Source organism: Camarhynchus parvulus, chromosome 5 (assembly GCF_901933205.1).
Source record: "Camarhynchus parvulus chromosome 5, STF_HiC, whole genome shotgun sequence".
In the NCBI taxonomy this organism is placed as follows: Eukaryota; Metazoa; Chordata; class Aves; order Passeriformes; family Thraupidae; genus Camarhynchus; species Camarhynchus parvulus.
The window spans coordinates 46,238,200-46,253,572 of record NC_044575.1 but is presented as its reverse complement, the minus strand read 5'-3'; the positions used below and the strand labels follow the sequence as shown (position 1 = coordinate 46,253,572).

Genomic DNA, 15,373 nt, shown 5'->3' with positions numbered 1-15,373 from the left:
GACAAACTTAAAAAACATTGAATAGCTTCTAGATTTCAGTTCAGTGTTAAGATGAATTCTTACTACTTTTTTTTCATTGGTTCCACTGGTGTGCACAATTTTAGGGGGAAAGTCTTCACTACAGAATGAGTTAAATCAAGCTAACAGTTTTGTAGTAAAAGGTTTGCTTAATGCCACTTTTGCTAGTTGTTGAAGGCAGTTGACTTGTCTTTCTGTCAACTGTCCTGATCCCAAGCCACTAGCTAGAGTGCTAAACATGGGCTCAAGCTGTTTCTGTCTGGAAGGATGTGGGGCTGCATTTGGGAGAGAACTGCAGAAGCAGCCAAGACCTGATGGTAGGAAAGCTCCATTGGCATCCAGCAAAAGGAGTGCATGGAATAGCATCATTTGTGCAGAATGTGACAGTTATCTTTCTCTTTTGTAGATTCCAGGTTGAATCTCTGAAGAATAGTAATGGTCACAGAAGCTTTTGGGACACTGCAAATGGATCTTGGGCTGGTTGTTGCTGCCTGAGTATTAAAAAATAATATTCTCAGGAAAAAATGCTCTATTCCACTGTGAAGAGCAATATTGTGGCTATTAGATGACTACTTTTTTTGCCAAGTGGCTGATTGTTAAAGCAGAAAAAAACTCTGCCAAAGAAGAAAGGAAATTGGATTCCTTCCACAGCTAGAATTGGGTTGCCCCAATTTATTTAAAAGCTCAAAAAATGCTTTAATTATTACCGTATGCTTACTTCAGAAGAAATACTTTTAATAATCCCACACTTCTGACCCATTGCTAAAATTACTTGGGAAGAAGACTGTTTCATTTGCTAGTCATCCTTAGTGAGCTTTTCACCTGATGTCATATTATTGTTAGTTGTGCAATAATTGAATTTGACAGAAGAATTGAGGCTGAGCTTGTGCACTGTTTCTATAAATCGGTGTTGCTCAGATCTTTGGAACTGCATTTCTGGTGTCTTTTTGGGGGCAGGCATCTTTACTTCAAAAATACATGTCAGATGAAATACTAGGAATGGCATTAATTTTGAGATAAGTCTCTGCTTTTGTAGTTTGAGTTTCCTGGTGACTGATTTCAGTGTGTGGGTTTACTGCCTTTGAAATGGAGCAGTCCTTATGTGTGATGTTCAGAGTTCAGGGGAATGCAGTTTCTGCTGAAGTCAGCTTGAATGCAAGCAGAATAATTGCGTGCAAAAAATTGTGTTAGGATTTAGCAGGGGAAGGCTGAGTGCAGATGACCCTAAATAATGGTTTCAAACTATTCTGTTTCTTATTCATGGGAGTCAAACTCCTCTCTTAAGCAAATTGCAACTAGTCACCGCTTTCATTCGCATGCCAGGTTTGCTGCTAACTTAACATTTTCCTTTCTTGAGCCCCAAAAGGAAAGCTGAGAGAGACTCACATGACAAAGTTAAATGCAATGTCAGCCCTTTGCTGTTTGGGTAAAAATGGATCCTGAAGTTGAAAGCTTCAGACTTTATTTACTCTGTGTTTCTGACATATGCTGAAGTATTTTGAACTTTTTTTGATGATAAGTTAGGTTTTGGATGGTTTAGTTTCTTACTGTTTGTTTGTTTAAGGCTGTTTCTCAGATTCTTGACCAGACTTAAGATTTCATCCTTTAGGAATCTGGGGAATTCCCCCTTCTAGAGGGGGCAGTTTCAATAACCTGTGCCTCAGCCCAGGGAATGTATTTCAGAACAGTTCTCATCCTCTGCTCTTACTTGTGCTGGTGATGACTGGAGTGATGCTCTAAGTGCCTCCAGCCCAGCTTTGTTACCTGTGCCCTGCTCACTTAAGACCAGTGCTTGCCATGCAGGTTAGAGGTCGGTATCTATGGTGAGGCATCTGTTCCTACTAGCAGTAGTAATGATAATATGTAACCTCACAGAGATAGGTGGCTCTGAGAAGTGCCATGTTATTTCAGTATGACAGTGGTGAAGGACAAAGCAGTTGTGTTGAAACCTGACTCACCGCTCGCCCCTTTGTCAGGAGGAAATGGAGAATCTGTCTGGGGATGCACAGTGTGATGCTGCATGTGCTGCATTGGTCACAAATGTGTGTGCTTTGGGTAGCTCTTCTGTCAGGGGCTGCATTCACTCTTCCTTTCCTTGGGTGAATCACACATGTGAAAAAAAAGTCATCCAGCTGCTTGTTGAGGAAAGTTTGGTTTAAATATGAACTAGTGTAAAATACATTACTGTTGGAGGACAGACATTACTGTTATAAATTGCTTTAGAAATTTAATAAAGATTGAGTCCAAAATTGTGTATACATTCAGGCATGTTCCTGAAAAGCTTAGAAAATTTTATTGGTAGAATATTGTTCTTATGATTACCACGTTGTGGTTGTTATAGCATTGGGTACAAATATGTGTGCCTAATAGGACAGGTAAATTTATAACCAGTCTCATCAGTCTCTCAGCAACCAGTTTAAACTGTTGCTTTCCACTACCTTCTTAACTCTCCTGTTTAAATTCCCATTTTAGTGACTTGACTTCTAAGTAGTAACTCCTTTGACAGATTCCCTCCTACTTGAAGAAGCTTGTTCACTTGTTACTTCCTACTCCATAGCTTTCACATTATTATGATGGAAATGGAATGAACATATATTCTGTATATATTCATATATTCTGTATGCTGCCCTGTGTAGAAAAGTAAGATTTTTCTTTTATTTCTGTGAATTGTTGCTAATGTGTTTTATCTGTATTCAGCCAGTACCAAAACGTGTAGCATCAAGAGACCTGTCTTTGTCTTGGCTAGGGTTGAGATTACTAAACACTTTTTTACTCAACTTATTTCAAGAGCTTAGTATTGCAATACAGACCCCTAAACAACAAAGTTTAGTTTGTAGGTATCTTTGAAACTGAGAGAAAAAATTATGATGTATAAGAAGTAAAATTGCAGTGTAGACATGTAGCTCTGAGCTCTCTAGGTTACTCTTATAGGCATAAACACAACTGTAATTTTGTGGCTGTAGTGGGTTGAGACTGGAATGTATAATTCTGAGAATTTTTTTCTTTAAATTGCTATCTTTGTGCTAAACCAGATGTACAGATGAAATCAACAAAGTGCTATTGGAAACTTCAAGTTATCAGCGTTGTGGTATCATCAGTCTTAACTCCTTAGTGCCAAGTTCCCATGTTTTCAGCCCTCCCACAGTATGTCTTCCCTCATTTCTTCCAAATCAGCTCCATTTCCCTTCAGGAGTTTTAACTATACTCTCCTTTGAAGATGTGTACTCTGTGAAAGAGTAAATCCTAACAAAGCAGTGGGTAGGAAGAAGCTGTAGCAGACTTTCATAAATCTGCCTCCCTTCTACTTCCCTGTCAGAGAATGTGCCCTGTCCTGGCACCCTCTGTGCCTTACTGGATACTGAGGCCATCGTGGTGGCCTGGAGCAGCCATCCACTGCTTCCTGCCTTTTCTGTGAGTCAGAAAATGATGCTTTGCTGCCCTCATCCTGTGCTGAGTAGCTGAGTACCAGCACTGTTACAGCTTGTGTTTCTTCTCTACATGGTCTGTCTCAGGAGGCTCCATGAGCAAAGTGATACAGGCAAAAATCCCACCTTTTTTACACTTCATGGGTTTCTGTGAATCTGCTGTGAGCAATAGTGACCCAAATTCTCAATGTTAACATGTGTTAAGCACTCAGATAATCAGAGGGGGTTCTGATTGGGTTGAACTAGCTTTCCAGTTGTTTATCCAGGTGTGCCAGCAGCCATGATGCTTCATGTGACTTTAAAAAGTGAATAACTGTATAGTTGGAATCATAAACTTAAAATTATTGTACTTCTAGTCAAAATACAACCTTGTTTCCAGCCTTGATCTGTAGGGCACCTGTCTTTACTCTCACTGGGTGTACATAACACTTTCCACTGCAGATTTAGTCACATGTATTATTCCTTCAGGGTCAAAGTGCCTCTGTAACAACACTGTTGATTGCTGCCCTTGTTTGGTAGGTTGTGAAGATATTATTGCTGAGAGCATCTCCCTGGACACCTTGATTGCCATTCTGAAGTGGAGCTCTCAGCCCTACGGCTCCAAGTGGGTGCATCGGCAGGCGCTGCATTTCCTCTGTGAGGAGTTCACCCAGGTCATGACTTCAGAGGTCTTCTACGAGCTCAGCAAGGACCACCTGCTCACAGCCATCCAGTCTGACTATCTGCAGGTAACCTGCAGTGCAGAACACAGCTCTGCTGTAGAGCTAGCAGGATGTGCTCTACCATGACTGGAAATGCTTGGCAGTAGTTGATTTTAAATTGTAGGCTGAAGAGGGCTTGTACACACTAAGCACTCCTATAATATGTAAAAAAGTTAAATGGAAATAGTGATTAAGAAAATTGTTTTGTTCTTGGATTGTAACACAACCCAAATGTGGTATATGCTGTTGCTTAGAAGTCTAATAATAGTTTATAAATGCATGCAAATTATTTTAAACAAAGCATTTCTGAATCTAACATTTGCCTTGCCTGTTTAAGAGATTTATAAAATTACATGGTGGGAGTAGTTCTGCTATAACAACACATGCTAATTTGGGGCAGTGGGAGCTAATAAACTAGAAATGGTTCGGAAAACTCAATTTTTTCGTGGAGAGAGAAGAATACAGTGTCTGACAAGATTGCACAATTTTTTTTTTGGCAACTTGCGTTCAGTGATTGTGTGGTTTTAGGGAGAGAGAACTGTACTGGCCAACAGAAAGATTTTGGATTTTTGCTGCCATTGCTCTTCAAGGGAGATATCTTTATAATGATGACCGCCCCTTAATAGCTTAAAGATTACTAGATTTTTTAAAATGCATTCATATCTCAATCTTACTTTTTTGTAAAGGATTAAGTGCTAAAGGTTATTTAAAGTGTTTTTTTTTTAAGTTTTGTTAACTTGAAGCATTTCAGAAATTACAGTTAACAGTATTGTTGATCTTCCATGAGAGCTTATATTGCTGAATTTGTAATGTTAAACAAAAGCTTGAAATGCCCAGAGGTAGAACTAGCCCTTTTAATTAAATTTAGTAATTCAAACTTTATAGCTGTAAGTTTCCATACTAAATAAAATTTTTCCTTCTGTAGAAAACTTCTTCCTCTTCATAGGGATTCAGTAAGTAATATGAATGTAGAAATTATGGTGGTGACATACCTTTAGTACAGCTTAAAATATTAGGAGAAAGTGGTAAACAGATCATAAAGGGCAAGTACTTCATGCTTAGGTACAACTGTGTTTCCTTAGACCTGTAAAAGAGCTGTGAGTTTTTTTTTCTTTTTGTGTGTGTGTGTGCAGGTGACATTAAGCATATACAGATTACTGACTTCCTCTTTCTACAGGCAAGTGAACAAGATATTCTTAAATATCTGATTAAATGGGGAGAACACCAACTGATGAAGAGGATAGCAGATCGAGGTGAGGATCCTTTAAACCATGCAATACTAAACGAAATAAACCAAAATTTATGGCAGTTCCATTTGATGAGTCTTAGGGAAATTGAATCTTTGTCCATAGTATAGTCAAAACAAAGCAAATGGTCTTGCTTTCTTTAAAGGTTTTGTTATCTAAAATGAGAACACAGCATTCTGAGAGAGATGGGGTTGTTTAGCCTGAAGAAGAAAAGGCTTAGAGGGGATCTTAGCAGAGTCTATAAATATCTGATGCAAAGAAAATAGAGCAGCACTTTTCTCTTGGCACCCAGGACAAGATGAGAGGTAGTGAGGCACCAAGTCAAATACAAGAAACTGTGAAGGTGGTCAGACACTGGCACAGGCTGCCCAGCTGGATGCAGTGAAGGGCAATGTGTCGTACCTTACCTGGGGAGGTGTGAGAAGAGGACATTGGTGGTGACTGATCCAGACTTTCAGAGGTCCTTTCAACCTCTGTGACTGTCTGATTTTGAAATCTTGTTGGGTTCCTGTGGTCTCAGAATTATTTTTCTTGTAACTAATTCATCAAATAAAAAGCCCCTGCGGTATCTTGTTATGCAGGCTTCTCACAGTAGTCTTACTCTTAGTTTACTGTGTCAGCCTTTCACTTCAGTTTGAGTGTGTGTCTCTGACAGGAATCTGTGGTAGTGAGAAACAAGCCAACAAGTGGCATGAGTGTTTTCCCTAAAGTAGATGTAAATGTATTTTTATGAGCCTAGATGCACATTATTGCTGCTGTGGTAACTTCAAGGGCAGTCTTACACATGTTGGTTATGGGAAGTAGGTTAAACATGTATGTCCCAAATAACAAATGCAAGGATCTTGTAGTTCATCTGCACTACCAAGTGTCAATCACATAGTGCCACAAGAGGAGCAGAAAGGGAAGAACCTGCCTGAGTAAAAACAGAGCAGTACTGGTGTAACTACTGCCTTGGGAAGGCTGGCCATGCTTTTGAAACCACTGTCGCTGCTTGCCACACAACTGCTTTGTCATGGACGTGTTTTATGAAATGCAGCCAAAAGTTAGTTAAAGCATGTGCTTTTAGTGTCCTAAGTATTTACCTATTTCCAAAACAGGATTTCACAAGTGTTTGTCTCAGGGCACATTGGAACATAATGGATCCAGTTAAACAGTAACAGACCTGGGCTGGGGCAGAAGCTGCTCCTTTGGGATCACTGCACAGCTTCTTGCTGTGTCATTCATTAAGTAAACAGCTCACATCTCTTATCTGGGATCAAGAGAAAACACAATAAGCAAAAGCAGAAATAATGGCGACGCCAAATTCTGTCAGATTAGGGCCAGAGTTAGTCTAGTGATTTCATTTAAATTCCTCAGTGGCACTCCTTGTATTGCAGCTCTGAATGTGTGATGGTGTCACAAAGCATTGGAGAATGTAACGAGCTGTGGCCAAAACTTGAGCTGCATGTACTGAGGCAGGGTGGGAATGTTTGACAGGTTTCCCCAAAGAGGGAAGCTAGTCAGTCACATGCAGGTTGGGTACAATACCTGAAATACACATTGGGCTGCATGGTCATCTTGCTGTCTTCAGGAAGATGCCACTTCTGGTACAAATAGGTGTCCTGTGACCGTGAGGGCAATTTGAGAGGGCTTGACACCATGTTACTGAGGTGGGTTACGCAAGGAAGCTAGAATATGTATCCCTGAGGACTCTTCAGACCTTAATTGATAGAAAGTGTCTTTGAAAACCGCTGGGGAAAGGCAGAGGAGCTACAGGAGAGTCCTTGGGGGAACTGCTAGCAGGGAAGTACAACTGCTTTACTGCTTTCATGGCATAGCTCTTAATAGAGCTTTCCAAATGTTTATGGCAAATGCTATGTTTGTATTTTCTACCTGGCTTACACTTTGAAGCTGGCAGTTTATACCAGCACAGGTGCCAATGACCCGTGCTGGTATAAACTGAACCTGTCTCTGTGGATGCTTCATACAAGATTTTAAGGCATGAGGCAGAATCATAGAATCATTTAGGTTGGAAAAGACCTCCAGGACCATGGAGTCAAACCTTTGACCAATCCACCACCCTGTCAGCTAGACCATAGCACCAAGTGACCTGTTCAGTTGTTAGTTTTGTGGAAAAGTGCTGATGAGCCCTACTAGAATAAAATGAGAATTTTCCTTCCTTTTCTTTAACCTCCCCTGTAAGTTAAGCCCTGTACCTCCCACTATCCTCTCCAAACTTTCTGATGAATACTTAGCATGTCTTGTTCCTTCCCACAGAGCCTAATTTACTCAGTGGTACTGCTCACAGTGTGAATAAAAGAGGTGTGAAGAGGAGAGATCTTGACATTGAAGAGCTGAGGGAGATCCTGTCTCCCCTTTTACCTTTTGTCCGCATTGAGCACATCTTACCCATGAACAGTGAAGTACTGAGTGATGCAGTAAGTCAGTAGTCTCATACAAATACATCTCTGCATGTTACAGTGTTCAGGTGTGAAGGGGTTTTTTGCATTGGTGGGTGTTGGTTTTGTTTGTTTATTTTAAGGATTAACTTCTAAAATGTTATCATTGAGAGTAATAGATGTGTAACACTGTTTTTCTGGTTAGGTTTTGTGTTCTTTAAATTTATCAAAAAGCTAAAAGCGTAAAGAATGCATTTATTGCAAGTTTCTACCATATTAATACTTAAAAAACCGTAAAACTCTTTCTTGATTCTTAAAGATGAAGAGAGGCCTGATTAGTACTCCTCCTTCAGACATGCTACCAACTTCAGAAGGTGGAAAGTCAAATGCCTGGCTGCGGCAAAAAAATGCTGGAATATATGTGCGGCCAAGACTGTTCTCACCATATGTGGAGGAGGCTAAGGTAATATCAGCAACCCTTGACTGTTCTCAGCTTGGAGTCATCAGGGGGTTCTGTAAACAGGGAAAGATTTTGGGATGTTTTGTCTCTTTATATGTACTGGCCTAAAATACTAACATTTTCAGTTTAACAAGACTTACAAGATTGATCATCAGGCTCAAGTCTCTAGAACTGGTCAGAAAAATTTCAACAAAATTTTTTTTTGTCGAAATTGAAATGTTTGCGAGACAGATCTTGATGAAATTCCACCGGAAACAAAGCAGCGTTGTGAGGGAAACCTCCCTGGTTTCCAGCCAGTTTGCCGGCCCAGCTCCTCGGCAGCCCTCCTGGCAGGCGGATGGCAAGGTGAGAGCCTGAGAGTCCCAGTCTGCAGCTAGTCAGCAACCTTGGTGCCAGCTCTTTCAGGCTCCCCAGCTCCCACCAGAGCTGGGTGGGGAGCTGCTATTCCACTCGGCAGAGGACTGATATTTCATCATCTTGTTTCAATCAGAACATACCCAAAATCTTGTGATCCTCCGCAAAATGGAATATATATCCTGTGTCCGATTTGAATTAATTTGTTTCCCTCTTTGTTTCCCTCTCAAGCAGTTGCTTCCCTATTTAATTTCTTGCATGAGCACTGTTGAGCTGAAGATCTTGTAGCATCTCTGGTGGTGATGTTTGGTGGCAGGGTGGAGATGGTGCTGTGTGGGGCAGGAATGTGCCACGTTCTGTTGGACAGAATGGGAGCCTTTTGTATCCCTGACCAATGCCACCACTTCAGGTGGCTCTGCCTGAGTTGAGAGCTTGTGAGTCCCAGCAGTGCAGGTGACAAAAGAACAAGAGGGTTAGGTGAAGATGTGTACATCCACATCACCTACAGACTTTGACATTTGCTCTGGTGAATTTGGAGCTTTTGCCCTGTGTCTAGGAGAGAAAATGTTTTTTAAAGGTGTAAGATGTTGTTGATATCCTCTGTGAGGGAAGGGAAGAAATAAAAGTGCTTTGCATTTTGGGCACAGAAGCTGGAGAATACCAAGTGGCACTAAAGTAGCAAAGGAAGACTAGCTGGTTAAAATGTTCTCTTTGTATCTTGGATTGCTAAAACTAACAAAAATGTGAGAAAAGCTTTGACTCTTAGTTCTCAGGTATATGCTATGGGAGTGCTTTAGTATTTATCCAAAGTAAAAAGTGCATTCTTACAACCCCCATACCCCTATTAGAATTCCTACTTGTTAGTACTGGTTTCATATTATGCTGTTGCTATTTTAAAATAATTTTAAGGCTTTTTAACGTTAAAGAGAGGACTCTCATCTGTAGTCTCTGGTAACTTTACTCCTCCTGTAGATAGTTTAATTATTGTGAAATTAAAAAATTGTGAATGAATGGTTTTTGTTTTTTGGTTTTTTTCACTCCCCTGCTAGTCTGCCATTTTTTGAAATAAGTTCATTTGATCTTAAGTAAGACTCTTCAAAGTGCAGGCCTAAATCCTTTTCTGTTCTTTAAATGTCTGAGAAAAATTTTTCATTTTCAGGCTAGTGCCTTCTACTCAATGGCACAGAAAGCTGAGACTCATAGGCAGTAATTGTCTTAAGTCCAGAGGGTCTGGCCTCGAGAAGGTCAGTTCTAATCTGACAGGTTAAAGTAGACAAAGCATCCTTCCCAGACTGTTCTCCTGCCTGCTCTTGGCTCAAACTCAGCTATGATCATGCCTGGAAAACAGAATAGAAAATGCTGATAAAAAGCCAGATGTTGTTTGTGACCTGACAAAGTTACTGTGGTGTGGACGCAGCCAGCCTTGTGTGGCTGGGCTGTGCTGGCAGCAGTGGCAGCAGGGTGTGTGCCGTGCCCTCACGAGGCTCTGGTGCTGTTGTTGCAGTCCGTGCTGGATGAGATGATGGTGGAGCAGACGGACCTGGTGCGCCTGCGCATGGTGCGGATGTCCAACGTGCCCGACACGCTGTACATGGTGAACAACGCGGTGCCGCAGTGCTGCCACGTCATCACCCACCAGCAAGTCAGCACCAACCAGAGCAGCCCTCCCTCAGTTATAGCCAACGAGATCCCAGGTGAGCTCCTGAGTGTGTCCTGTGCCGAGTCAGCTCCTGGGAGTGTGGGGGTAGAGTGCGTGTCACCTATTGAATTCATCATTTCCTCAGAGAGTAGTTCTGCACCAGGAATAGTCCTCCTGCTTTGCTCTGTCCTAAAGACATTAACTGGTTTTGGATGGCAGAGTAACTAGAAGGACAACAAAACCCTTGGACTGGTTAAACACTAGAACACTTGCTGGTGCCTGGCTCTCTATTCTCAGAATTTTCTACAGGGTTCTCAGTTTTCTACAAATCAGTTGTCCAATATAGGTAAGATCTGTGAGTCTGGAAAACTTCTTTCAAAAATCAAAAGCCAGAGAACATAACTTGTAAGGAAATCAGCTGAACTCAGTATGCCAGAAAAGTACTGGAAATGGGAATTCAAAACACATTTACTTCAATTTACCAAATCCACTTTAGCTTTGAAGCCAAACCAACTTAATTCCTTGTGGAAGAATGTGTCAGAGTGCATTTTTATAGGCTCAAGTAAATAGGCCTCTCTTGACTTCAGGATGATTGGTGTGACATTCCCCATAGGCAAGCCAGGAAAATATATACTAAATGTATTTTGTCATTTATGCATATGAACTTTTGGTGTCAGACTGGAAGAATTTATCTAGTGAGGTTCCTAAAGCATCTAGCTCTTCCTGCCTTTCCTCTGTCCCATTAATACTCAGTGTGCATAGAGAAAACAGCGGCAAAGCTTGCAACTGATGACAAGTTGGCAGGGTCAGTGAATGTTTTGGAGGGCAGGATTAGATAGCTAAATGACCAAGATTAAATTTTAATTCGGTGAAGGAAAATGCTGTGCCTATGGCATTCCCCATTTTATAAGCTTTTTATATATCAATTAGGTCTCTCTTCAGACAGCTATGTTGAAAGGGAGTAGATAAACTATTCTTACAGATGCTAGAGCCAGGACCAAAGTAATGGATTGAAATTGCTGCAAGAGAATTTAATTTGAAGTGTTAGGAAGATTTGAAACACTGTTTAGTTCTAAGATTTCTAGGAAAATTTGTAGAATGGTTTTGATCTGTTTGCTTCTTGTAGTTTGGGAAGAAACTTGATACAGCTGAAAATGAGCTTCTGAGAACTTCTTTTTGAAAAATTTGATAAAAGTACCAATTGTTTGTTTAGAAATCTGGAGCCCTCAACAAAACTGTGGCATCTCAGCAGTGCACTATAGGACATGGACTTCCCTCCCTAGAAAAGTGTAAATATAGTTAGCATGAATTGAATATAAAGTATTTCATATAAGATAGGACTTTGATAACACTTTGCTCAATCCTAATTTCTGAAGAATTTGAGAAAGGTAACAGGTTCTCAGAGGTTTTCAGTGTTTTGCCAAAGTTCTCATGTTCTTAAAAAAACTGCCTCTGTTGGCAAGCATGAGACATCTTGACCAATCTGAAATTCCCCTGTGTGTTGGTTCTGTACAATTTAACAGGTAGGAATTATTGCCAGTCCTTTGATTTGAACATAGATACGAGCTCTGAGCCTGGCTAGTAGTTGGAGTGCAGGAATTGTGTCCTGGCAACTGTCTGCTTTGCTTAGTCCTGTAATTAAGCAAAAGAATTGATTGGTTTGCCAGTGCCTTTTTGCTAGAATGGGCAGATGGGGCCCAGTTAATGTGAGGAGATGAAAGCCTGTCCCAGCCTCTGACTTGTACAGGAGTCCATCCTGAAGCATGGATGGAGCACAGGGAGCCCTGGGGGCAGAGCTGGGCAGCATCTCCTCCATGGCCCTTGGGCTGGGCTCAGAGCAGGGGGTGCTTCACAGCTCAGCTGCTCCCCTCTGTCCCTGCCTTCTCCTTGGACCCTCTGCCTGAGCACTGTGTTTGCACAAACCTGCTGGCAGTGTGCTTTAGTGCTCTTCCTGCAGCACTATTGTAAAATTAGTCCAGCTGAAGCCTGCTCTAACTTGAGGCCAGGTTCTGCAAGTGGTTGGGTTTCTTTACGCATTTTCCAGTTTCAGTCTCAATTAGAAATCTTGCAACTGAGATAATTGTATTTTTTTATATACGTAATCTTTTTTTCCATGTGTTTCATGTGAATAATAGTAAAAAAAACCCCAAACAAACCAGGGTTTGAGAAGACAGGAATTTTTTGATGAACACCTTCTATCATTTTTGTGCCTACTAGTTTGGAGAACTGCTTCAGACTTCTCTTAGATCCTCTTTTTCAAGTATTAGCAAAATGCTGGCTGTAGCTAAACATCTGGCTGCTAAACCAGGATTTTTCTGAAGAATTTAGGTGTTTGTAGGGTAGAAGGCTTATTTACAAGCCTTGAAGACTGGTTAGAATGGGTTCTTTCCCTCCCCTCTCAGTACAGGAACTCCATTGAGGGGGGCAATATTTTGCACTATATATACTTGTCCTTCATGTACCAATGTAAACTTCATGAAATTGGGACTAGTTGTAATTGTGTGGTGTTTCTCCTTCTCTGTTATGCAAATGTCTTTTCACACTGTTCTTGCTGTATGATTGGTTAATTTTTATGAACTTTCATTACAGACATCTGGTCATGGTAGTACATAACACTTGTAAAGCTGGTAAAGGATCAGACACCAGGACTTACATTTGTCTTCTCTATTTATATGCACATTTTCTTTAGGACAGAAACACCACAGAGAAATATCATTCATCATCCAACAGCAGTAAGAAGTGGCATGAGAAAGTTTTGCAACAGGATAAATACCCAAAATTATACATTACTCTCTTTTGGAATGGTTTTTTTTAAATTATTTCAATATGAGTGTATAAAACAACATAATTTTAACAGGTTTTTGTTGGCTTACACTTTGTGTAACTTTTGTAAAATGCCCTTTCTCTAGTTACATACTGGTGTTATGGTCTTTTGCTTATAGGACTACATTAGAAGTATGAAATGTATGCCAAAAAAATCAATGAATTCTTGGCCTGTGCAATTCATGAGGGAACATTCAGTTGTTATTTAAGTTATCCTGCCCCCACCTCAAATCATGGAATTCCTGCATCACGAGGGGTTTATAAAGAAAGTTCTCTTTGGGGCTCATTCTAGCAGAAGCTAGAGAAGTGGTGTATGTTTTTATCATTTGTATGATGTGTGTTATCCCATGTGGCTTAATGATGCTCCATGGAACATGTGTTAAGTTGAACAGTTCTTGGCAGAATGCTCTTTAAAAAAACAAAAAGGCAAGGCAGCCTGATGTTAGATTTTTCCTTCAGAATAAATCTAACCATTGCAATCAAACTTACTGTCTCACTGTTGGAAGAAAGGCCTCTCTCTTATTCTGTCTTATCCCCTCTGCATTCTGTGTTCTCCCTGCAGTTCCCAGTCTCCTGGTAGTGAAGGAGATGATCAGGCGGCTGCAGGAGCTGCGGCACACGGAGCAGGTGCAGCGCGCCTACGCCCTGAACTGTGGGGAGGGCGCCACCGTCAGCTACGAGATCCAGATCCGCGTGCTGCGGGAATTTGGCCTCTCTGATGCTGCTGCTGAGCTCCTGCAGGTATGGAGGATGGCTGGCTGAGAGCATGAAGGGACTGGGTTGTGTGCTCTGCAGTAGGAACACTTGCTGTGTATACACACAGGTGCTTTGAAATGCCTGTGTGACTGTCCAGGTGCAAACACCAGTTGCATTTGATATATGTGATTTTATGAAGCTGTATGTGCAATGTATAAATAGTTTTCTCAAGAGTCATTGCCATTCAGGAGGTTCTTATTGACACAAATTTTGGGGACAAAATAAAACTGCTAAAGAGACAGTTGATGAGAACAGTAGAACCATAACTTGAAACTTAGATTATTATTTATTCTTAAAACAGAGAGGAGAGGAAAAGTGGTAACTTATGCTGTAGGTCTGACAGTATGTGTCAGGACTGGGAAACTGAAAATCCCTCTTCTGTTTATTGAGTGGTGCTAAAGCAAATGCATTTGTTGGTCAACTTACAGTGAATCTGATGCTTCTTGTCTTATTTTAGAAAAGCCCCAATCCGTTTTGTATGGTAGCTGTAGTCACCTTGTAGTGTTGGTGAGCTTGTATCTAGCACAGCCGGGCTGTTACAGTATTAGCATGTTTCTGAGAGTGTTGGTTGGGGAGATTTTTCTAGATTACTTCCTACTTTGTCTTGTAATATGCTGGGTCTTTTACCTTTGCAGAATCCTCACAAATTCTTTCCTGATGAGCGATTTGGGGATGAGAGCCCACTGCTGACAGTGAGACAGTCTGGACGATGTCGCATCAACAGCACTCCCACTGCAGAAACCATGTTTACAGAACTGGACTCTTTCGTGGCCTTCCATCCACCATTGCCCCCTCCTCCACCTCCATACCACCCACCAGCAACTCCTATTCACAACCAGTTCAAAGTGGGCTGGAAACAAAGGGTGCCAAGTCAACATCCATCCCGTTCCTTCTCTTACCCGTGTAACCACTCTCTGTTCCACTCGTCGCGCGCCGCCCCCAAGGCCGCCGCTCCCGTTTACCTGCCCGGCAGCGCCAAGGCAGCGCCCCCCGACTGCACCAACACCGCGGCTCTGGGCCGCCAGACCGTGGCGGCAGCGGCTGCAGTGATGGCAGCTGAGAAACAAGTAGTAAGTGTTGGGATTTCTCCTCTTTTGCCTATTTCTGGCCACTCAAAGTACCTCATCGAAGGAACTGGAGAGAATGCTTATGATGAAGTAACTTGGCTTTGTTAAATAAAGTCAGCGTCTTTGTTATTTAGGAGGTTTTTCTACCGAACTGTCTGTCAGCATTCGCTGTCCTAAAGGCAAGCCCTAATCCCTAGGAGAATGAACATTCCAGGGCAGGAACATTATTGGAGGGGCAAATAGCACTCAGGAATCTTCTGAAATCATAGAATCACAGAATATCCCGAGTTGGAAGGGACCCACAGGGTCTCTTTCAGTGCCCAACCACCCTCTGGGTGAAAAACCTTTCAGTCCTGTCACTGGTCACAAGAGAGATCAGTGTCTGCCTCTCCTCTTCCTCTCACAGGAAGATGTAACTGCAGAGGGGTCTTCCCTCAGTCTTCTCTAGACTGAACAGACCAAGTGACCTCAGCTGCCCCTTGTGTGGCAAATGTAGTTTGCTCTA

The 15,373-nt window shown here is 41.6% G+C and overlaps 1 protein-coding gene across 5 annotated transcripts in view; it reads left to right on the top strand.

Moving 5' to 3' along the window:
- BTBD7 (BTB domain containing 7) overlaps positions 1-15,373 on the top strand; it is a 51,685-nt gene that overhangs the window by 29,869 nt on the left and 6,443 nt on the right. For 4 of the 5 annotated variants that reach the window (XM_030949030.1, XM_030949031.1, XM_030949032.1 and 1 more), the window contains 8 exons: positions 3,963-4,171; positions 5,322-5,397; positions 7,648-7,808; positions 8,089-8,232; positions 8,461-8,574; positions 10,088-10,277; positions 13,608-13,786; positions 14,437-14,871. In XM_030949030.1, coding sequence (XP_030804890.1) covers positions 3,963-4,171; positions 5,322-5,397; positions 7,648-7,808; positions 8,089-8,232; positions 8,461-8,574; positions 10,088-10,277; positions 13,608-13,786; positions 14,437-14,871 — 1,508 coding nt within the window. The remainder of the gene's footprint in view (positions 1-3,962; positions 4,172-5,321; positions 5,398-7,647; positions 7,809-8,088; positions 8,233-8,460; positions 8,575-10,087; positions 10,278-13,607; positions 13,787-14,436; positions 14,872-15,373) is intronic. The other variant, XM_030949034.1, reaches the window with a different exon arrangement.